This window comes from Lepus europaeus, chromosome 1 (assembly GCF_033115175.1).
Source record: "Lepus europaeus isolate LE1 chromosome 1, mLepTim1.pri, whole genome shotgun sequence".
NCBI lineage: Eukaryota > Metazoa > Chordata > Mammalia > Lagomorpha > Leporidae > Lepus > Lepus europaeus.
This window is the reverse complement of record NC_084827.1, coordinates 153780358-153805393: the sequence shown is the minus strand read 5'-3', so window position 1 is coordinate 153805393 and position 25036 is coordinate 153780358. Positions and strand designations below refer to the sequence as shown.

The 25036-nt window shown below is 37.7% G+C and overlaps 1 protein-coding gene across 3 annotated transcripts in view; it reads right to left on the bottom strand.

The window, feature by feature from the left end:
• The window catches only part of UNC80 (unc-80 homolog, NALCN channel complex subunit), a 216843-nt gene that overhangs the window by 82310 nt on the left and 109497 nt on the right, over positions 1-25036 (bottom strand). For 2 of the 3 annotated variants that reach the window (XM_062201741.1, XM_062201752.1), the window contains exons 26-30: positions 21695-21860; positions 13798-13898; positions 12118-12318; positions 4102-4209; positions 2824-2962 (exon numbers count right to left, since the gene is read on the bottom strand). In XM_062201741.1, the coding sequence (XP_062057725.1) occupies positions 2824-2962; positions 4102-4209; positions 12118-12318; positions 13798-13898; positions 21695-21860 (715 nt within the window). Of the gene's footprint in view, positions 1-2823; positions 2963-4101; positions 4210-12117; positions 12319-13797; positions 13899-16186; positions 16391-21694; positions 21861-25036 lie in introns of all 3 variants that reach the window. The other variant, XM_062201733.1, reaches the window with a different exon arrangement.

Sequence of the window (25036 nt, the reverse complement as noted above, 5' to 3'; positions counted from 1 at the left end):
TCTCCCAGAGGACTCACCCCCTTTCTTTGCTTCAGACATCACAAATGTCACCTTGTTCCCTAAGCTCTGGCCTTTCTCATTAGCTTCAATGTCATGGCACCAACTTTCCTTCACCTGAAATCATAACTTCTACAACCAAACTGTTGCACTCAACTGCTACCACATTAAACTAGAACTAATTTACACCCTTGATACCTTACTCTTTGATTCAGAAACCATAAGTGATTTTCTTTTTGTCTTGAAAAAGATTTTATTTATTTGTAAGTCAGAGTTACAGAGAAAAGGACAGACAGAAAGAGAGATCTTCTATCTGCTAGTTTACTCCCCAAACGGCGTCAATGACCAGGGCTGGGCCAGGTGGAAGCCAGGAACTGGGAGCTTCATCTGTGTCTCCCACATGCATGTAGGGGCCCAGGTATTTGGGTCATTTTTTTGCTGCTTTTGCAGACACATCAGCAGGGAGCTGGATGGGAAGTAAAACAGCCAGGACTTGAACCAGCACCCTTATGGGATGCCAGCATTGCAGCTAGCGGCTAAACCTGCTGTGCCACAACACTGGACCCCTAAGGGTGGTTTCCCATTGTTCATAGTGGAAAGTCCACACTACTCAATTTGTCTAAGAGACTGCTGGAACTCATCGAAGAGTTTGGCAAAGTAGCAGGATATAAAATCAATGCACAAAAATCAACAGCCTTTGTATACACAGGCAATGCCACAGCTGAGGAAGAACTTCTAAGATCAATCCCATTCACAATAGCTACAAAAACAATCAAATACCTTGGAATAAACTTAACCAAAGACATTAAAGATCTCTACGATGAAAACTACAAAACCTTACAGAAAGAAATAGAAGAGGATACCAAAAAATGGAGAAATCTTCCATGCTCATGGATTGGAAGAATCAATATCATCAAAATATCTATTCTGCCAAAAGCAATTTATTCATTCAATGCAATACCCATCAAGATACCAAAGACATTCTTCTCAGATCTGGAAAAAACAATGCTGAAATTCATATGGAGACACAGAAGACCTCGAATAGCCAAAGCAATCTTGTACAACAAAAACAAAGCTGGAGGCATCACAATACCAGATTTCAGGACATACTACAGGGCAGTTGTTATCAAAACCAGCATGGTACTGGTACAGAAACAGATGGATAGACCAATGGAACAGAATAGAAACACCAGAAATCAATCCAAACATCTACAACCAACTTATATTTGACCAAAGATCCAAATCTAATCCCTGGAATACGGACAGTCTATTCAATAAATGGTGCTGGGAAAATTGGATTTCCACGTGCAGAAGCTTGAAGCAAGACCCATACCTATCACCTTACACAAAAATTCACTCAACATGGATTAAAGACTTAAAACTACAACCTGAAACCATTAAATTATTAGAGAGCATTGGAGAAACCCTGCAAGATATAGGCACAGGCAAAGACTTCTTGGAAAATACTCCAGCAGCACAGGCAGTCAAAACCAAAATTAACATTTGGGATTGCATCAAATTGAGAAGTTTCTGTACTTCAAAAGAAACAGTCAGGAAAGTGAAGAGGCAACCAACAGAATGGGAAAAAATATTTGCAAACTATACTACAGATAAAGGGTTGTCAATTAAGTTTTGTTACAATCTGAGGTCCACTCACCTTTCTAATATTATGTGTTAGTGATCCCTCTACAAAAGCCATTGAAATCATCAAATCAGTTTTTTTAGGCTTTTCAAATAAGCCCAGTAACTTTATATACCTATACCACTCCCATTTTAGGGCTAACTTCTAGCAGTTCGTATAGCATAAGCTATATACTCACGAATTTGTCGTGAGTATACCATATTTGAGGTGCATTACCTTCTTGACAGAGAACAGAAAACATGCATCAAAGATATATTACAAAGATATTTATTGAGGCATGGTATGAAAAAAGTCTAGTCTCAACCTCAATTTCCATTAATAGACCCTGATTACATAAATTGTGGTACATCCATTCATTCAATGGAATATTTTGAAGCCATTAAAAAGAGTCAGCCAAAACTATAAACTGATGTTAAGAAATGGTCTCCTGTATCTACATGAAAAAAAAAATGCAAGTGTAAACCTTTTATAGTATGTTACATTTGTGTAAAAAAGAAAATGTGTGTGTATAGGGGAGAGAGAGGAGAGAGAGAGAGAGTGTTCTGAGAAACTCAAAAATTACTGCCTTTGGGTAAGGGAATAATGAGGAGGGTCTTGGGAAAGAGGGTGGTACTTATAACCTTATAACTTCAGTTTTATACATTTGAATTTTTACCATATGCACTTATCCATGAAAATTGCTATTCTAGAAACATCAAAGAATCAGTATGAAAAGTGGGAAAAAAATGAACAACACACATTGTGCCTCTATCACTGACTAACTAAATGGCCTTGGACAAGTCACTTAAACTTCAATGAATTTGTTTTGATATTGCAATTTGGACATGGAACATTACTTATATAAAATTTAATAAATTTAATTATAGTGGTTCATGATAAATCTAGGAAATAATACAAAAAGAATTTAATATTTTGTGAAATATAGTGAAAATATAGGTTCTAGGGAAAATAATTCTCTACTTGGTAACTTTGTGTCAACCTGTGTGAGATATGTTGCTCTTGTGCAAAGCCCATAGTGAAATTGGAGGGGACACATAAAATCTGGTCTGTTATTCTATAGTTCAAAGTTCTGTCTAGAGTTCTAGTAATTACCATCAACATGACCCAGCAGTTCTCTTGTTCTAGCACTTGAATCAATCATGCCAGTGAAAGCAGGAGCATGGTCCAAGGTAGTCAGTCTTTACCTGCTGCCCCTGCCATGTGCTCATCCATGCTAAGCAGTAGCTCCCAGGCAGCCGGCTGGATGTCCCCATACATCTCCTCAGTCAGAATTGGTGCTGCTTTGATTAACAGAGACAATGGAGCAGGTGATAAGCTCATCACCTGGAAAGAGATGGAAAACACAATTTAAAATCTTTTCAGATACTGCTTACTACACTCCTCTTCAAACTTAAGAGCCACTTCCCTCTCTCTGCTTTCCTTAAATGACCTTAAAACAATTCCCAAGATAAGAACACACTTTGTTGACATGGTGTATCCTAAGCTATATGTCTTATTGTTTGAAGCACATTTAGAAAAAAAATCATCATAACTTTATAATGCTTTCATCTCAAAACTGCTTTACATGCACTCAAGGAAAAAAAAACTGTAGAATAAGTAAAATTTACAAGAAAGCAAAGACCCCAGTAAATGTATCTTTGTGTTAAAAATCCTGATGGATTCCCAGAGCATCCTATTTTCCTTCTTGTTAGTAAATTTCCTTGAAAATGATAAGCAGTATCTAATTTAGGAAAGAGTCCAGTTAGAAAGTTTTCTAAGCCAAAGTAAACTTGGATGATATTTCCTTTGGAAGCAACATTATACATTGTGCTAGTGGCCTCAGATTGGCTCACAGAATCCTACTGAACCCATTATTTTAGATAATTTAGGTGATAAATGTAGGTTCTGGACAAGTTCATAATTTTAAAAACATTTCGGAAAAATATGAAAAAAGCTTTTCTGGGGAAAGGTAATTATGATTTAGAGCTTAGGTTGTAATAGCAACAAACAATGTGTCATGCTGGTATAGTAGATAAATGTACTATTTTATTTAATTCATGCAGCACACCTTTGAGATAAGTCTAAGTGTTATAATTCTTTTTATAGATGAGGTGACTATGACCCAAATAAATTAGATAACTTGTCCAAGGTCCAAGAACCAACACAGAAGACACGGGACGCAAGCCTAGATTGCCTGATTCCAAAAACAATGCATATCACCACGACCGCTGAGGAGGGAGAGTGGGCAGAGGTGCAGTTTCAGCCAAAGTTCCCAAGCCTTGTCTATGGAAGTTGCTTGTCTCACAAGAGGGAACCTTTTCTCCTTGCACCCTTGGTATCACTCTTGTTCACCAATTAATGAGGCCTACTTGCCAACAGTGTGCCTGATGACATTGTAAGACTCAAGCACTAGTACATAGGTTGTCTATACAGCCCCTTCCCTATTAATGCTCCACGAGTGCTTCTGATCTAGGTGCCAATACCTGAAGTCTGATGTACTTCAACATTCCGGAATCCTTTTTCCCTTCCAGATTGGCATCTGAAACCCTTTTCTTCAGAGAAGGTGTCCTCAGACATGATTTATCTGAGCACTGAAAAGAATGCGAGATATGTGATGAATAGTGTGTGCTTTCTCCAACATCAACATTGCCACATCTTCCCTCAGATTCTTCAAACAACCGTTTTCTAATGAGAGAGATGATTTAACCTTATTTTTTTGTGGGCTCACATTTTCTGAGATTTGTAAAAGTGGTTTTGAAATGAAAAGGGATCAGCCAGTGCCACAGCTCACTAGGCTAATCCTCTGCCTGTGGCTCTGCACACCAGGTTCTAGTCCTGGTTGGTCAGGGCACCAGATTCTGTCCCGGTTGCTCCTCTTCCAGTACAGCTCTCTGCTGTGGCCTGGGAGTGCAGTGGAGGATGGCCCAGGTTCTTGGGCCCTGCACCCGCATGGGAGACCAGGAGGAAGCACCTGGCTCTTGGCTTCAGATCGGCGCAGGGCGCCGGCTGCGATGTGCCGGCCGTGGCGGCCATTGGAGGGTGAACCAATGGAAAAAGGAAGACCTTTCTGTCACTCTCTCTCTCACTGTCTAACTCTGCCTGTCTAAAAAAAAAAAAAAAAAAAAAAAAAAAAAAAAAAAAAAAAAAACTGAAAAGGGATCTTATAGATGTTTAGCAACATCTTCTTTTATTTTTGAGAATACAAGGATCTGGATAGGTGGAATAATTTAATCAACTTGCAAAGATAGTTATTAGCAAAATAAGGAAAGGATAGGATCTTCTTGCTGCCTTTTAGGGCTAATTATATTCAATCAAGAGTTAAAAACACAAACCTTTAGAATATTAAGTCAGATAAAATCCACTCTATGCAATAGTTCTTTTATGGAGTTGGATTCTATAAGGTCAGTCATTTGGTAATGGAAGAAAGAAAATATTTCACAGAAAAGAGTTAGGAAGTGAAAGGTTTAAGTTCCTCTTCAAGGAAGTTCTAGTTCACAGCACGCAGCATCCATACCTGAGTTGTACAGATAAAACGTTTTCTTTAAAAACAAAATCCTTGTTTACAGGAGGTAGTGATTGTTTTCTCAAGTTGTCTCCTCATGTGGAGGCCAGAATAGCCCTGAGTCACCTGCATAATCGCAGATGAGCCTTAAATGCCAAGGACTGGAGTGAGCAGAGCAGCTGGGAGGATCAGCCCTAAGGGCGAACGACTTTTGTTTATTTACCCCGAATTCTGATTCTTCTCATTTTTGGAGTCCAGCCTGAGCAATCCTTCTCCTCAGACAGAATAAATGCCCATTTGTGTTTCCAGTGCCATGTCAATGAAACACTTTCGCCCTCAATGGCAAGGGAAAACACTGAACTCCTTAAGAGTTTCAGGACAGGACTCACAGTGTTATAAACAGAGATACTTTTAAAGAAAAGGAAAATCTAAAAGAATATGCATGTTCCAAGAAAGTCTTTTGAAACTGACAAAAAGCCCTAAGATAATACATCTGTTATGTGACTGGTATGGAATCAACTTTTTAAAGGAATCTACTTGGAAATATGGGAATCTGTACTGTTGCTGTGTTTTATAAAGGAAAGAAAAACATGGCAAGTGCATGCTTGTGATAACATATAATTTGGGGAGAGAAAGATTAGATTGCATTTCTAAAGCAATATATACCATATAATAGCTTGCCCATGTTATATAATTTGAAAACAATTACAAAATCATATATAACATTAGTTTTCCATACTAATGTAGGGGTATATCTGAATTCTTTTCAATGAGAGTGAAGACATTTAAACATTGATATCTCTCTATGTTTATTCTATTTATAAAACAATACATGCACAATGTGGAATATCTGAAAAAGACAGAAAAACTATAAAGAAGAAAACAATAATCCCTTTAATATCTAATCCGATGGTAACCATTATTTGATTCATTTTAGTCATTTTCCTCCTGTGCATCTTAGCACAACTCTGATGATGCAACACTGACACACAATTTTAAATAATTCATTTCACTATTATCTTATAGTGTACATTTTGCCTGGTAAACAAAATCATTCTTAATTACAATTTTTAAAATTTGAAAATATTTCATCCCTTTATCTTTTGGCTGAATATTTTATCTTTTTCAGGGATAGTTTTGGTCAATACTCCCTGGTTAAAGTATAATAGTATTAATTAGGAAAATACTCAGCTTAGTTAAAAAATCATGGACATTTATGTTACTCTAGGAAATCTAAGATTGTATTTAATTCTGCCTACTGGGAACAGAAGGTGTTAAGTCCAATTACATATCAAATATTTAATATCCTGGTGTGTTCCTTACATTTTCTGCTGGCCTCATGATTACTGGGGTACTGGTTTTAGTGGAAAGCGAAGAGAGTTGGAAGCACTCTCACACCACAGTGATATGCTATTCACTTTTGTTTAATGACTTGATCAGACTTGGAAGATATCAGAGATGAGTCCAAGTGTGACGGCTCCTTGGGTATACCACGTAAGGACTCTAAATTCTCTCTACTGAGGTGACCCCTGACTGACTAACAAAACTGTAGTTAGGTGTTTTTGCTTTGGCAACTTGATTGTAAAGCTTGGTTAGAAGAGATCTAGGGCTTGGATAAGGTATGAGGCTAGTTCTAAAGGCATCTAATAGTGGTTCTTTGATGAGTTAGAGATTCCACTGGACTGCAAGATGTACATACTTGTTCAAATTGTACATCCAGCAGGCCTGTAGGGAAACTCAAGACTAGTGATCCAATTTCAAAGGATAGAATTTATCACTCATGGAGGACAAAATGCTTGCTGTGGGATGGTATAGAACTTGGACTACTGTTTTTTTTTTTTTTTCCTTTTACAGATGAATACAGGTCTTAGAGAAATCCATCATAGTTAACTCTGTGATTTCTGTCCTTATCCTGATCAGTATCAATTAGATTTTCAATGAAAAACTAATTGGTTAAGGATTTATTTTTGTTTGGCGTGTTTGGCTGCAAAAGTGCAGGAACTGTCTCTATCAGATTTCTGTCCTGGGGAATTGAGGGACATGGAGTCTGAATTACTTAGTGAAGGTTGCTTGGGGCTGAGAAATAATGATGTCACATTAGCCATTCAAAGGACAGATAGGAGTGAGGAGATGGGGATGTTGCAGAAATAAACAGAGATAAGAGACCATATCCACCCTCCGCCCCCTGAGATGGACAACAACATTGCTTCTTGTTCCCTTAAATCTTGGTTATGTTTCTCTTTCTGTGCATGGTTTCATGTGGTACTGTCATATTCTCTGAGGAAACTCTTAATTATTTGAACAAGTCTGAATGTGTTTCTGTTCACTGCAACAAAAACTGACTAGGGGAGGAATAATAAGTATTTCAAATGAAAAATTCATTTAGTCATTTAAATAATTCAAGAATATTTATTGTTAGCCACATGCCAGAAACTGAGCTAATTTCTGGAAATGTGCTAAGGGGCAAGACATCCATGATGCTTGCCTTTCTGGAAAGTGTATGTCCCTTTCTGGAAAGATTCATAATTAACAAGCAAATCAATGGAAACTTGATATGTGCAAATACAAAGATACATGTTGTAAAGGATGCTTCATTTTGGAAATAATAAAGTGTTTAAAATTGGGTAAACTTGAAGTCAGTCTACTGGGCTCTTGAGGAAGGGCTTGCCTCCCATTTCTGGAAGAAAATGATGCTAACAAAAGTACAATATTTCCTAAAAGGCAATTGAGGCTCTTTGTGCCCACATATCTTTGACACATGAACTAAATATATTGTGGAGGGAAGTCATTCATTATGGTTTATGATATCAAGAAACAGAGTCTGATCTTGAAATCACGATACTGTTGTCTATAGATAGCTTTATAAAAACAAGAGGTTTTCAGGAAATGCAATTTTCACTGGCTTCATAAAATTTACCCAGACTATGCCTTTTGTTTTGTGGGAATATATCAACATTTACTCTCCATTCCCTTATTTGAAAAAAAGGAAAAAATGTTTTATTGGCTCCCTTTTTCAGCAACAAGCACTAATTAAATATTTGCTCTGTATAAAAGATATAATTGGACAAGGCACAGCCATTGAGGAAAACTTTAATTGTTTGGAGAAGGTAATATATACAAATAGCATGATAGTTTATGTATTTCAAAAATCCCTGAAGTTTATAAGGAACTAAAATAGACTAACAGAATGTACAGTGAGTTCCTGAGCACTGAAATGTGGATTAACAGGTTGGTTAGAGTTAGATGGGTTACAAAATGTACTAGCTGCCACAAATATATTCTGTCATAAAAACAATTAAAAAGGAAACTGAAATGAAATACCAATTTCAGATAACACTTGATTCTAATCAGAAAGCTGCTTTTACTCTTGATTTATTGCCTATACAGTTTTAACTTTGGCACTGGAAATGTTGGGTATTATTCATTTATGTGACAGATTCAAAACAAGCAAATGGAAAATATCATGAGAGAAAACGAAGAGCTTCAGCAGGAAGGCTAGCATTTCAATAATCAAATGTTTGCTAAAGTGGACACAGTCCATGGTTTTAGTTCACCACCTGAGTGACTGACTTGATGTGTTAAGGTTGGAAGACATTCACTATGCTTTATTTCCCTTCAGAAATATGAGAGACAGTAGAAAGTTGAGAAGCCTTTTCTGTTACTTCACTCCATTGTCCTGGTTGAACCTGAGGTGAACACTCATGATACACCCTAGAACTATAATTACACACGATGCTTACTGTTCTTGCACTGTGAGTACTCTGTTATGGTATCATTCAAGATACAAACTGTGTGGACTTCTTCACTTCTCATAGAATTTTTAAATAAGTGACAGAGGATGTTTGGCACTACTCCTAGGATAGAATCAAAGCCTTCCTGTGGTCCTCCACGGTCTTATCTCCATCTGCTTGTACAACCTCACAATGTGTCCCATGTGCTCTAGCCATGGTCCTTCATACTCAACTCTTCTATTTGATTGGAAGTTTCTGAGTCTAATTATCATGCACATATACTTTAGTCAGGGCTCAACTGTCACTTTATGGGAAAAGCTGTCTTTTATTTACTGTAAGTTCAAAGCCTTGTTCATAAGTTGTTTCAGCACAGCAGGTTTCTCCTTTGTTGTACTCAATGCTGTTGCAATTCTACATCTACTTGGGAAGTTTCCTTGATTCACGTCTGCCTCTCGGACTAGACCACATGTGTCATGTGAGGACAGGGCCTGTATCTCTCTTGCCCAATATTATGTCCAATCCAAAGTATGGGCTCCAGGTAGTCCATAGGTTACTTAATTTTTTTAATAGATGAGTGGATGCATGGATAGGTGGATGAAATATTGAATATAGAATGAGAAAAGCATAAGTAAAATGCCTTTAAACTTACATGATGGAGGAAAGCAGAGAGGGAGAAAGGAAGGGAGGGAGGACACTAATGTTTACCATCTGTCTACAGTATGCCCTATGCTTAACACTAGGTGGATCACGAAAAGTTTAGGGAGAAGATTGTATCTCAGTGGATTCTTAAAGGATGTTTGGGTTTGGCCATTCACAGGTTAGAGGCAAAAGTGCAGCTTGAGCAAAGACACAGAAGCAAGAAGTTTTGCAATGTTATGGAGAAAAATGAACATTAAATTAGGCTCACACTTTTCCATAACTTTTAGCATAAAAGCTAAAGCTAAGTGGGTTTTGTATATGAAAACAGAATTTACCAAATAGAAAATGTTTTCTTTGTATGTAGTGTCATTTATATTTGAAATACATATAGAAATTTAAACATACATGCATACACACAAACATATGGGTTTTTAAATTTTTATGTCATCATTTAGTAGTTCATGCATGCAGTTTAGTTGTAACCCACATTGATCTAGTCCCCGCTTTTATTCTCAGAGTTTGAAAAGGTTGAATGAGATAAGATATAATATAGTTTTTTTTTTTTTTCAAAGCCCAGGGTCTGCCACCATGGCACAGGATGTTAATTCTCTGCCTGTGATGCCGGCATCCCGTATGGGTGCCAGTTCTAGTCCCGGTTGCTCTGCTTCCAGTACAGTTCTCTGCTGTGGCCCAGGAAGGCAGTGGAGGATGGCCCAAGTGCTTGGGCCCCTGAACCTCCATGGGAGACCAGTAGGAAGCACCTGGCTCCTGGCTTTGGGTCGGCGAAGTGCCGGCCATAGTGGTCATTTGGGGGGGGCGGGGTAAACAAACAGAAGGAAGACCTTTCTCTCTGTATCTCTCTCTCACCGTCTAACTCTATCTGTCAAATAAAAATAAAAAATAAAAAAATAAAAAAATAAAAAAATCAAAAAACACCTTGTGAAAGTGCCTAATTTATACCTTCACACATATCTTTATAAAAAATACTCAAAATCATAACCCAGAAGGTGAAGTAGCACACTTGGAGGATACTTTTTTTGACTTTGGGATGGCTTGCATTATCCAAAATATTTTTGATGGACATATATTGCTTTTATAATAAAAATGGTAACAAAAATCTCTTTGTGAGAGTTGAAGCACTACAAATCACTATACAACCAAGTTGCATTTCTGTTGTTACTCCACTAACAACATGTGTATCTTCCTTAGTTGTGTGATGTGTATAATATTGTCACCCCCAGCCCAAACCTGGCTTACAAACTCCTTAGTAGAAAGATCATCTGCTCCTCCTTAGTTATTTCTTACAGACCTGTCCAAACATTGTGCCAACAACAAGTACATAAAGAGGGCTTGTTGAAATGAATAGGTGCTATGTAAAAATCTCTTTGTAACCACTTGGGAAAGCAGCTGCAGGGGTGGCCTGTGCGTTCAGTGATGTTTCTTGGCTGTTCTGCCTATTCAGGGGCAGGTGGGTAATTCAGGGCCTTGCCAGCAGCAGCAGTACAGCAGCCTTGGTTACAGTTGGGGTCTTCTGCCAGCTCAGCTGCTCTAGGCATTGTCAGAAAAAAGCAGCTGAATGCTTGCTGATAGTTTCTGGAAGGTCTTTCCTTTTTGGTCTCTACCACTGTGTTAGTTGCAAACAGTTGGGCCTTTTACTGCTTAATTCGTCATACATAACTGTATTAATTTCCCATTGATGTTGTAACAAGTGATCACAACATTGTGGCTGGCATACTGTGTGTGATGGCAGCATCCTTTTTAGGAATGCCAGTTCTTAAGTCCCAGCTGCTCAACTTTTGATCCAACTTCCTCCTAATGCATGTAAGGCAGCAGAAGATGGTCCAAGTGCTTGGACCCCTGGTGGGAGACCTGGGTGGAGTTCTTGGTTCCTGGTGTTGGCTTAGCCCAGTGCTGGTTTTTGCTGCCATTTGGGAAGTAAACCAGTATATAGAAGGTTTATCTCTCGCTCTCTTACCTCTCTTCTCTTTCTGTTGCTCTTTTGAATAAATAAGTAAATCTTTAAACCCTCCCACAAATTTATGACTTTATAGTACTGGGAGTCAGAAGCCTGTCACGAATTGGCACGGCTGTGTTCCTCACAGCTCTAGGGGATAATACCCTATGATATCTTTCCCAGAGGCTGCCACACATCCTTGGCTCATGGCCGCGCATCACTCTGACTCTGCTTCTGTCATCATGCTTCCTTCTTTGCCTTTGATTCTCCTGGTGCCCGTTCTCACTTATAATTACAGTGGATCTGTCTGGATGACCCATCTAATCTCCTCATCTAATATCCTTAATCTCATCTGCCATGTTGGGTAACAGAGTCACAGGTTCCAGGGATTAGGATGTGAAACACAGTAACACAGAATTCATCACTAACACCTCTCTGAGTTCATATCTATTCATAGGAATAGGATACAATGTGGAAGATTTTATATTTACTCATGGACACCAACAAAAAGCAAACTTCTTCTTCCACCCATCTAACTTTGTTCAGAACCACATAGACTTGTAGCCCAGTGTACACAACTGCACTCATGTACAACTGTTTATTTCCAGAGAAAATATTGTTAGGACATCATTTTTCCTATCACTGACATAATATCCAATGATCATTCACTCACCTCTTTTTGTTTCTTGCCCCGGAGGGCCACATTACTGATATTGCTGCTCTCCCGGAGGGAATCCACGCTGTCTCCATAGAGCAGTTTAATTGCCCTCACCAGCCGGGCACAGGAGCGGCTGTGGTGAAGGTAGCAGTGTGGGTGGCAGTAGTCAATATGAGTGCAGATGAAGCTTTGCTGATTGCATAGCAAGATCATAACCTGGAATACAAACAACCTTGAGATGCAGCCAAGCAATCAAGGAACAAACTGAACACTTATGTAGGGCCAATGATGGAAAATCAGAATGTCAGCTTTCCTTGAAGGGCCCTGAAACCACCATGATTCAATAATCCCCACAGTAGAATAAACAATTACAAGTCTTTCCCCTCTTGGCCTTTTGTTCTTGAAATGATTTTTACATATTTCACTCTGGCCAATAACCTTCAAAAAGAACTTGAAGAGCCTTATTTCAACACACTACAAACTGTTTCCTGTCCCTGGTTCTGACTTTTATTCTAGCTCTTGTCTTGCTGCACCTCCCTGCACCCCCATCCCTTCCAGCCTCCTAATCACCACTCCGTATTCAGACTGAGTTTCTTTAAAGAGCCCACTTCCCTAGACAGTTTACTTAAAAAAATATATATATATATATGTTTACTTAAATATATATATATATGTTTATATATATATAAACATCACCCACTAGCTAGTCTTTGTCTGACTCTGCCAGGAAGTTAGATTAAAATTAGAATGGGGCTGATGTTGTAGTGCAGCAGCGTAAGGCCCTACTTGCAATACCAGCATATCATATCTGAGGGCCAGTTTGAGTCCCAAATGTTCCACTTCGGATCTAGCTCCCAGCTAATGTACTTGGGAAGGCAGTAGAAGAAGGCTAACTACTTGGGTCTCTGCCACTCATATGGGCTATCTGGTTGGAGCTCCAGGCTCTTGGCTTTTGACTGGACCAGCCATGGCCATTGTTGACAATTGGGGAGTGAACCAATAGATGGAAGGGCTCTTTCTCTCTCTCGCTCACTCTCTGACATCTGCCTTTCAAATAAATAAATATTTAAAATAATAAAATTAAAGTGGATGGTGACCATCCATGTCTATAACCAATAATAACACTAGGAGTATTCTCCTAATTGTAACATCTGAGGTTATGCTACCTTAATTAATCACTTCATTCTTCATAGCCAGCTCAACTCCAACCTATGCCCACAATCTCTTTGGGAGTCTCTCCAACCTGACCTTGAGATAGTACTTTGAGGTGTGACTATTCCATCTTAGAATTTTCTTATCCTGATCTACAGCTTGGCCTAATAGAGACTCAAGACCAACATCTTGACTCTGCTCCCATTATTCACGGTTACCAGCAGAAAATTAATTGTGATGCCCAACTTGTGTCACTCAGGCTGTCTTGACGGCCAACTTGGCCTGTTCTGACATGGTTTTCATTGACTTAAGGTGACTCATGAGCCAGTCATAAAAGACCTTTGGTTTTACTTAAACTTAAAAGGCATGCAATCCAGCAGAATACCAATCTTAGTAAGTGTTGAGAGATTCAGCTAGAATCTAAGCCTTGGCTGTCTTGGAGGCTAAGTTGGACTGAAGGTATTAGTATGGTCTGTCATCCATAGAACTTCCCAGGCCCAGCAGAAATTGGTCTCAGGGCTCTTTTCTGCGATTTTTACTTACATGAAGCCATGACATGTTCCTGTGGTAATTTTCCTCTGTGCCGGCATTACTCATTCCCTCTGGCTCAATGCTGGGCTCACTTGCACTCCAAGGACTCCCTTCTTCAAAAGAAAAATATCAAGAAATACTTCAATGTTTGGTCCCCCCTGGAGAGCATATTAGTAAGGTATAGCTGTCCATGCTTTTGAATCCTAGGGCAGACTACCATGGCCCAGTGGACTACAGGGCATAGCACTGACTTTGTTGGAGGAATATTAATAGGAACTGTTTCCTTCATCACCAGCTGAACTGGCAATTTCAAAGACATTTATGATCTCTGTTATGGTGGCTTCCATTTTGAGAGATGGGAGCAGAAAAACAAGAAACAGAGTCAAGTCCTTGAATTGCTGAGATGAGCCAGTTATTGACTGAACGTGCCCAAATCCATTCAAGATTGATCAGACCTTGCAGGTGCAGTTAAGTAGAGAACAACCAACCCGCAGTGGCCTCACCATGTGCTGCTGCCTCCATTGCTGCTGTGACTGCAGAGTGTCATTATCCTAAGCCAATAGGCTTTGGTATCAGAGCTCTCTCATAGATTGGCAGGTACCTTAAAAAAAAAACTAAGGGAGTTTGGAAGCAATTAAGTTTAATTTAGAGTAACCCTGTGTTTCAACTGCTCTTTGTGAGAAAGAGTAAAGGAGGAATCTCTCAGAAACTCACTACTTAGTGGACTGCACAACAAAGCTTTGTCCTCAAATATAAAAGCTTTAATGGATTTTTTTTTAATGACAAAACAGTGTCTCTAGACTATCTATTTTAGCTTAACTGGTCAGGATAAATCAATCAATCTTCCCCACACAAATTAAAAGATGATAAAGTTATAAATTTAGACCTTTTGTTAAAAGAAAGCACTAACTTTTTTCCCCTATTGTCTCCTTAAAAATTAGCAGAATCTTAAGTAATGCATAAATTAGCTATTTTGAAATGCAAAGGTGGGTGGATATAGAAACACTTTCTATTTTAAACTTTCTTTGACTGGCTATATCCAGCTTCTTTTTAGTAGACTCAATCAATCATTTATCTACATTTATTGCTGACTTCCCAAGCTACTTACTTAAGAAGGGAGAACTTTCTATTTTGCCTCTCACACAGAGACTGAATTGCAAAGAAAATATGCTTCCATTTTTACCTAGTAGTTAGTGCTATGCAGTTGGTTAATTTTATCCTTATCCAAATCTTTTTCTTGTCAATTAAGTTGCTAATCAAGGCCCACATTTCGGACTATCACATTTTGGGATTTGGAGTCCCTTTAGATCCTATAATGACAACCTATAATTCTAATGCTTTGTATACAGAGCTCCTTCTTGGTTGTTTTAGATATGTTACAATCATCTCTTACTTTATCTTTAAAGCATCCCTTTACAGAGTAGAAAAGGAGGAAACACAATTACAGTTGGCTCTGTATCTGTGGGTTCTGCATTCTTGCATTCAACCAACTGTGGTTCAAAAATTCAGGGAAAAATTACATTTGTGCTAGACATGTACTGACTTTTTTCCTTTTGTCTTTTTTTACCTAAACAATACAAGAACTCTTTAGATAGCATTTACATTGTATTAGGTATTATAAGTAGTCTGGAATAATTTAAACTATATGAGAGGATGTCCATAGGTCTTATGCAAATACTATGGCATTTTATGTAAGACAGTTGAGCATTATCACATTTTAAAATTTGTGTGTTTGAAGGGGGCAAGGGGTGTCTCAGAACCAATTCTCCATGGATATAGAGGGACAACTGTGCTTCCACTGGAAATTTGGAGAAAACAGATCCTGGAGAAGTAAAATGTCTTGCTGGAGATCATTAACTGTCAGATCTGGACAATCTTTCCTCTCTGATATCTAGGTTGCTTTTACTATTAAACAGAGACATTAAAGTGTCTAGGACCTTTAGGTTGCTGTGCCCGAAGAGATTTCTACATTTGACTTTTAAAAGATCCTCATCAGAAGAATCAACACACAAACATCTGGATTTAAAACAACTGCCCTTGTCATTACAGTGTTTTCTTCTCCTAAGAATGCTTCGATATCCTCACTGCTCGAAGTGCTGTCCTGGAGTCAGCAGCATTGGCTTCACTGGGAAGCTTGTTAAAAATATAGACTCCCAGACCCCCACCCCAGATCTGCTGAATTAGAATCTGCATTTTTAACAAGACTCCCCAGTGACCTGTTTGCACATTAAGGTTTGAGCAGTTCTGCTGTAGAGGGGAGTATGGCTTTCAGACTCAAAGAGTTGTCTAATCTGTGGCTCTGCCCTAGTTATTTGTAAGAAAATGGACTTCAGCCCTTTCAGGACTTGAAGCTTGTCTTCCTACCCCCCACGTCCCTGCACACCCCACTCCTCTATGTTACCTAGGTCAGTGACAGTGTCCCTGCTCTGGGACAGCTGCAGCTCCTCAGCCTCAGACTCTGAGTCCTGCCGTGATAACTTGCTGCTCTTTAAGCTGCCGACTCGGCGAATGCTGGACAAGGAACCCCCCTTCTTCACCTGGAAACTGCGGGTTCCTTTAATCTGGAGCAGGCGAGAACCTCCTATCCTGATCTTCCTGCTGAGAACTGTATTAAAAGAATAAAATAGGGCTTTTTCCCTTTTAGTTTCCCCCAGTCAGTGTTATATCCAAGTTCTCCCCGACTCGTCTTTGATCAGCCTCCTTTCTTTCTGTCAGGCTGGATGAACAGCTTTTCTGGACAAGGTGCTTCTCTTGAGTCCTCAGTCACCAGGCATTACTAGGCAGGCAGGAAGCTAGGACACCCAGGAAGGGCTGGTGCAGCTTCTCTCTTGGACACAAAGCTCACTGGGGCTGGGAACCATCTGTTCTCTTGCTGGCCTAGGGTTCACAAGCATGAGTGTGCCATCATCTAGGACTGTTAATATGGTTACATCACATGACTGTTTGACGCAATAGAAACACAAACCATTTGCTTTTGCTTTTCTTTTGAAATGGGACTTACAGAATTCTGTGAGTGCTATATAAACCCCTTCCTTTTGGAATACCTCATTAAGAAATAAAACAAGAGGTGCTTCTCTCTCCAACAGTCAGCACTGGGTTCCACTCTGCTCCTCAGCAAAGGCACTAAAAGATCTGTTTTCATTGGGGTGCTTTGGGTGAGCCTGAGTGTGGGATGGTTCCAGTTTCAAGGCACCTAGTGATTTCATAGCATCCTCCTCTCAGTCAAAAGGCTGCGTGAGATGTGAGTCCAAATGTTGCAACACCCTGAGCCAACCTTACAGTCTACAGTTACCAAGAAGAACATGCATTAGTCCTCTTTAGTGTTCTGGAAGAAACAGTCATCAGTGAGGAAAATAAGATGGGGAAAAAGAAACATGTTTAATCTTGAAACCTACTTTTAAAATCAAAAGCATTCTTGTTTTCCATAGTCATATACACACCTTCTTTGTTTTCTTTGGAAGATTTAGTGTTGTCACACATTGATTTTATAAGGAGGAGATAAAGGCATTCCATTATCAGAAAGGGTTAGCAATTACCTTCTTAAGATATGAACAAGATTTCTTACTATTTAAGGCACAGCCATTAATATTTTAAAAATCCCAATCAAAATTTCACATTTTAGTTTCAGTTTTAATACGTGATTATAATAGAACATGTATAACTCTTTAGAATGTGAGATCAATGCATTGTAAAGGGGCTCAGAAGAATTCTTCTTGAACAATGTGAATATTTAATCTTTAATTTACTCTTGGATTTGAGAAAGACTAAAATTATCAGCACTCAGCAAATGTCTCATGGAGCTTCATGAAAATATTTAGATAGATTTCCACATCTGGATGGAATTTTTTACAACGCAGCTGGATAAATCCCACAAAGACTACAAACCACAATGCTCTATTTTAATAACACAAAATTCACTGGACTCTATTTTTCAATATTATTTGTACACTTTATTGAGACCTTATGATCAATCCTAAATAGCTTGAAACAGAATAGAGTTATTATTTTTAATGACAACCAGGATAGCTTTTGGAAGTAGAGAAAAAATATTGGAGAGATAATTCTTCATTTTTTATAAAGGGGTGTGCTAACATTCTTCGCCTGATTCTATGACACTTCTCAGCCCACAAATGGAAATCAATGTGATCTGAAAGAAATTTAAATTCTGAGAACTTGTTCTATCATGAAGATAAATGGAGACATTCTGTAGCAGTGAAAAATTAGAGCTAAGAATTATGGCATTGGTTATTTATAAGACAAGGCAGTTGCAATTTGATTTGGATTGTGCAAGCAAAGCATCAACTAAACTTGTGCAGCATTGCATTTTAGCTTTCATTTCCATGACAATGAGACCTAGTATGAAAATGAAACAATTCACCTAAATTGGATAAAACATCTTTCTTTCTCTTTCTCTCATCACACATTACATCCATTAGCAGGCCCTGTTGGCTCTGTACTTCAAAACATCATGGAATTTTGAAAGCCCTCTTACTACCTCCCTGAATTAATGTAATTACCTAATTGCTCTGCCATATCGCCACTCTGATAGTTTGAGTAATCTTTTAAAGGCACAATTCAGAAATACTCATATCAATTTTCTGGCCAAACCTACTAATAACTCTCTGATGGGCTTATATAGAATTAATTTTCTAACCATATCTACCAGACAATTTGTATTTGGCCTACTAATCTGACCTATCCCCTACCACTCTTTCTCCAACTCATTGTACTGCATCCGCATTGGCCTTCTTGTCTTCCTTCAAATACTGCAAGTTCACTCCTACATCAGAGCCTGTTCTCACTGTTGCTCAGGTTGGAAACCTCTCTCTGCCTTCTGCCTGACTTTGCTTCACATCACACAGGTTTCTGGTCAGTATCAGTTATGAAGGCCTTTGCTGACTACAACCCTACCCACTCTAGGTTACATCCCTGATCCTGATTTGTTTTACTTCATACTATTTATCACTATGTGAAAACTATTAATTATTAGCCATTTAAGAATACAAATTAAAATATATGTGGGGAAATATTTCAATCTATTGCTATAGTAGTTCCTGGCATATAAGAGATACTCAATAGCTGATGCTGAATGATCAATTCAGTACAACTCAGTTTATATTTGAAATATGAGTGAAATGATTTGACAGACTCTGCTTGGAAATTTTAGATGGACAGTTTTAGTTCTAAGGATCATTTCATATTAATCTTCCTTGGTAGAACTGGAATTGTCCTCAGGTTGTTTATTTCAGGAACTCACATCTTTCACTTTTTAAAAAATAGATTGTATAAAACCTCAAGTAAAATTTTAATTATCTTAATTAACAGGATTTATAGCATTCCAATTTCCATATTGGCTTAAGTAGTATACATTAGCTTGTCATATGGATTAAGGAAAATTTAGGAATATTTGAGAAGATTTTTGCCAACTGATTAAAGACATTTTATGGATATATTCTAATTTTACTTATAGTTCCAGTTTTCCAGTCTTAATTTTTTTAAAAGATTTATTTTATTTATTTGAAGGACAGAGTCACAGAGAGGTAGAGACAGAGAGAGGTATTCCATCTGCTGGTTCACTCCCCAGATGGCCACTACGGCCGGAGCCATGCCGATCCGAAGCCAGGAGCCAGGAACTTCCTCCAGGTCTCCCACACTGGTGCAGGGGCCCAAGAACTCAGGCCATCCTCCACCGCTTTCCCAGGCCACAGCAGAGAGCTGGATTGGAAGAGGAGCTGCCCATATGGGATGTCGGCGCTTCAGGCCAGGGCTATAACCTGCTGCTCCATAGTGCCAGCCCCTCCATTCTTAATTTTTAAAAATGAGCTTCATATATTAATATAGCCATTCTGTAAGGAAGAAGATACTAAGTGTTTCAGTTTTTGAAAATAAAGAAATTTTACATAATAATAATCAAGCAATTAGTGTTCTTAAGATTTAATCAGATGTTTTATTTTTCAAATGGTATAGAATTTATTCTGTTCATGTTTAACCACGTCAGTATTATGAATGTTTATTCAACTACTTAAAAAATAGTAATCAGCATAATAACTATGAATAGGAAAACAAGACTGTATTTTAAATTAAAATATCTTTGAAATATGTTTAAAAGATGAAAGTCTCTCTTCATATGCAAGTAGTCTAGCCTGAAGTTGCAATATTTGAAAATACATTGACTTCATACTTCTTCAAACTCAGAACTTGTTTAAAACTTGGCTTGTTCTTCCTGCAACATGGACTCTGTTTCCATAAATCAATAGAATATGATATAATGTTTGATTATTTAAATTCTGACAACATTCTGACCTTGACATATTCACTTTCCCAGCATATGCTCATTTATTACAAAATTTTAAATAATTTGTAATTTTTTTCTGTAGGGCTATTCCTTTTGAGAATCATTCATTCATTAAGTAATCCAACATTTCTTGAATCACTTGTTGTTCTGTAGGACATTAGAAAATACTAAGTGCATAAAATCATCTTTGAATTTTAATGAATGTGCTGATGTTCTTTTCATGGAGATTTATTAGAAAAGCATTGAAGGACAACAGAAGTTAAGAAGTATCAAAATCAGATAGTGAAGTCAATAGTTAAAATAATTCACTAGAGAGCAACTTATAATTTTGCAGTCTTTAGTTCATGGGATTTTTCTATGTTGGTTCTAATGTGTATGCTCATGATATTAAAATGATAATAATTATTTATTATGTACCTACTATTAGCTAAGTACTAAGTTTAAGCTCTACTTGCAACATCTTATTTAGAGTTTTAGCACCATAATGCAGTAACTGGTATTAAGCCAATTTTAGATAAAAGAAAACTTCAGCTTGAAAAGTTAAGTAACTTAGACAAGATCATATAGCAAGTTACTATATTTCACCCATTAAAAGATGCACATTTTTACATTTTAACATCTAAAATTGGGATTTGTTATACAATTAGTGGTATTTTATTATCACTTAGGCCAGATAGGAATTGCAATACATTATTTATTGTTTGTGTCCACATCACTATGTAAAACACCAGTCACAAAATGTACAGCATGGACGCCAATGTCTTTTAAACCCAAGGAGCCCAGTGATAGTGAGGGGAGAAAGAGTGGGTGAGGTGGTAAATTGATGTACTAACCACATTCTTGAAAGGGAATTGAAGATAAGTTAGCCTCATACATTTGCACGTTGGCTTACATAACCAGTACAAGTAGCTCTACTTTATATGTGGGTCCATTTAAGCGATGATGCATCACTGATACTCTGATGACGTGAATACTGACAACTGAGTATAACAGTAATTAAGAAATTTGAACTATGAATTGAAGATGATTTAGAAAAATTTTAGCCAGTTATTTTATTTATGCTTTCACTTTTTTTTTTGGTTGCACATAATGATAAAAACAAGAGGTCTTCAAAAAGTTCATGGGAATGTGTATTATGACAAAACTGCATGGATTTGAAAATTCTTTTATACCACAATAAACCTATCTTTTAATTCCATTTTCCATGAACATTTTGAAGTCCCCTAGTAATCATCATCATCATCATCATCATCTATATCTAATTTAGTATGAAGGTTTTCTTCCAGTTAGAATAAAACACAAGCTAAGTGACAAGAAAGCATTATATAAGAATTAAATTGGAAGTGTTTTTCTTTTCCATTGGTAAACAAAATAATTGTATAAAGCTGACAGTGTCTTAGATTCAGTGAATTTGGAGAGTCACTGAGCTGGAATTAGAACCCAGGCCTCACTGCAGAGTCCACCTCCAAAGAATATGGTTTCCTACCTCATTGAGCCTATACTGTCAGTACAAAAAGAAACAACACACAGGACACTCAATTTGTAGTTTAGACCCCAGACCAAATATCCTATGAGTAATCCTGAAATGTTAAATATTTCTTTACTTTTTCATACCTTTCTTCTCCTCAACACCTGCATCTGATTTGAGAGTGTGGCTGCTGCTATGGAGAGAATCTTTTGAGTCTTCATTTTCATCCAGCACCCCAGCAAAGCTTATCTTCCTCTCATATCTGTGCCTGTCCAACTCAGGATCCAAACGGAGTCGGCAGCTCTCCAAGTCCTGCAATGCCAATGAGGAGCGCGTAAGTGCTGGCAACACCCTAGCACAGTTGTGGTCTTGTAGAAACTCACTACTATTCGAATAACATGCAACTGCATCCAAATAGCCAAATTTCTTTACCTAACACCACTTTTAGACTGTGACCATGAAAATCTATTCTTGGATTAAAAACTAAGTGAAATTTTTCCCAACGTGGTTTTTATGGTCTTTGTTTCAAATCCAGAACTAGCTTCCTCACCTTCCAACTACTTGTCCACCATTTTTGTTGCATCTTTGGTACATATCTGTTTGTTAAAAATCATGCACTGCAGAGTAAATAAGAAATGTGTTTTTCTTTTAAAGAACTCAGGATCCCAACAAAGAAACTGAGAAGGCAAATTAATGATAAGTTCTAAGGCTGAAAGACAGAATAGGAGCTTCAAAATCAAACTTGGAGACTGTGGCCAGTGAACAATGGCCTCCTAAAGATGTCCATGCCCTAATCCCAGGGAACTGTGAATATGTTGTCTTAAATGATTCTGTGGATGTTATTAAGCGTAAAGATGAGAAGATTATCTCCTTAAAATGAGAAGATTATCTCCTATCAGTGAAATGGGCCCAATCAAATCACACCAATCCTGAAACTGAGAAACTTCCCATGCCATGCTCAGAGATATCTGTGAGATGCTGTATTACTGCTCTTGAAGATGCAGAGAGAGGTTTTGAGCCAAAGAACATGAGTGAATTCTAGAAGATGGAAAAAGAACAGGGAAAAAATTCTTCCTTAGAACTCCAGAAAGGAAGGCAGCCTTGTCAGCACCTTGATTTTGGCCTGGTAAAACCTATCTCAGACTTCTACTCCTGGAATTACAGGAGATATGTTTATATTGTTGGAAACAACTCAATTTGTGGCAGTTTATTACAGCCAAAATAGAAAATAAATATAGAGATGGCACTCTAGGCAAGTTTTCAGGATCAAGTAGAGTTATATTGGCAAGTAAGTGTGGAGAGGTGGTTCAGGTTTAACAAACCTCATGTATGAGGGGCAGAAGCTCAAGACCAATCATGTGTTGGGAGATTTCATACTCCCCTTGAGGAGGACTTGAGCAAACCAGTGTTCCATCACTTCTGTTGACAAACACAACGTTCCTATTGCCTAAGCAAGCCTTGCAGAGCATAATTCTTTGTTAAGAGTTTGGTCTTTGGGGCTCCATATTTAAAATTCAACATGCCATCCTGAACCATAGTCAATTATTGATCTACAAATCTCTTTCAGAGGGCCAGAAAAATAAGAAATGTGTAAAATGCTGATTTCAATCCTACACACTATTTTTACAGTTATGACATAATAAACCCTCAGATTCAAATAAGTGGAAAATAAAAATATTTTTAATAATCCAATTTTCACCAAGACTAAAATCTTATGATTGTCATCAACACAATTAAATTTTAGGCTCTATATGCTGTCTCTTTTTTTTCTCTTTGTATTAAAAACAGAAGTTATAGTTTGGCACTCAGAAAATTTTATCACATGTAGAAAAATACAGAAATGATATGGAATTTATCTTAATATTGTGAAAATATTGTAAGATTATAATTGTTTCTCTGAAATTAATCCTTTTAGGAAAAATATAACCTACTTTCTTTTCCATTTTGGGAGAAAATTTTAATTGGAGAAATTTCTAAGTTGGGAAAACAGTAATAACATAATAATTTTAATTCTCAAAGGTAGTTATTCTATCCAATTTCTTCTTATTTGCTTTTCAAAATCACACCTAATTTTTCAAAGTTATGTTCAAATATGACCTCTTCTAAGAAAGCTCCGGATTTTCCCAGCAGTTTATTTTTTAGCAGCCATGATTCTCCCCTTTCTCAAGGCCACTGGCACAATTTGTTTTAAGAAGATTTTTTATGTCAGTTATCTTGTTATATTTAAGTGTTTTTCTGTTATTAAAGCAATTTTATGATATCCATTGTTTTATCTACAGTGAGTTAGAATACGGCTTGAGTTTTCTTTACTATTCAGTAGAGCTAGATAGTCTAAACATGAGAAAAAAATCTTTCTCCCTTTATTTTAGAAAAGTCACATTCCAATACAATAGATAAACCTACACTTAATAAGAAAAATCCTAGTTTAATGGATAAAAGATTTCTGAGACCCAGTTAAAGGCAATGTAGAAACTAAAATTTTCCTCTTATTGACTGAATCCCTACAGATTCTGTTTTAGCTTCATTCTTGGCATTTCCTACAAGTCTGCCAGTTAAAATACTTGATAGATTTTTTAAAAAGATTTATTTTATTTATTTGAAAGACAGAGTTACAGAGAGAGGTTGAGACAGAGAGAGAGAGTTCTTCCATCCGCTGGTTCACTCCCCAGATGGTTGCAACAGTCAGAGCTGTGTTGATCCGGAGCCAGGAGCCAGGAGCTTCTTCCAGGACTCCCACATGGGTGTAGGGGCCCAAGGACTTGGCCATCTTCTACTGCTTTCCCAAGCCATAGCAGAGATCTGGATTAGAAGAGGAGCAGCTGGGACTAGAAGTAGCGTCCATATGGGATGCTGGTGCTTCAGGTTGGGGTATTAACCTGCTGCACCAAGGTGCCGGCCCCAATATTTGATAGATTTTAAATTAAATTTGTCATAATAATGAGGGACATTACAGTATTCTATATAGGCATCATTCCCGGCTGCTCCACTTCCAATCTAGCTCCTGCCAGTCTCCTGAGAAAAGCAGCAGAAGATGAACCTTGCCACCCACTTGGGAGACCTGGATGAAGCTACCGGTTCCAGGGTCTGGCCTGTTCCAGTGCTGGCTGTGGTGGGCATCAGGGGAGTGAACCAGAGGGTGGAAGATCTCTCTCTCTCTCTCTCCCCTTCTTTCTGTAACTCTGAGTTTCAAAATAAATAAATGAAACTTTTAAAAAAAATGTTGAAAAGAGAAAAAAACAACTAGGTAAAATCTTAAGGATTTTACAAATAAAAACAAATAAAAACCTAAAAACTTAGAAGTACTCAGTGCTTTAAGAAAACTTCAGTATAATTTAGAATATTGAGAGGGATAACACTATATCCATGGATCCTTAGGCCTATGGATCAGAAGTTGTATTATATTTGACTTTAAACATTTGTGTTGATTGGTGAACTTGATTTGATTTCACAGAATGGGCTCAATGGAACAGTAAAAATGATAATTCAGA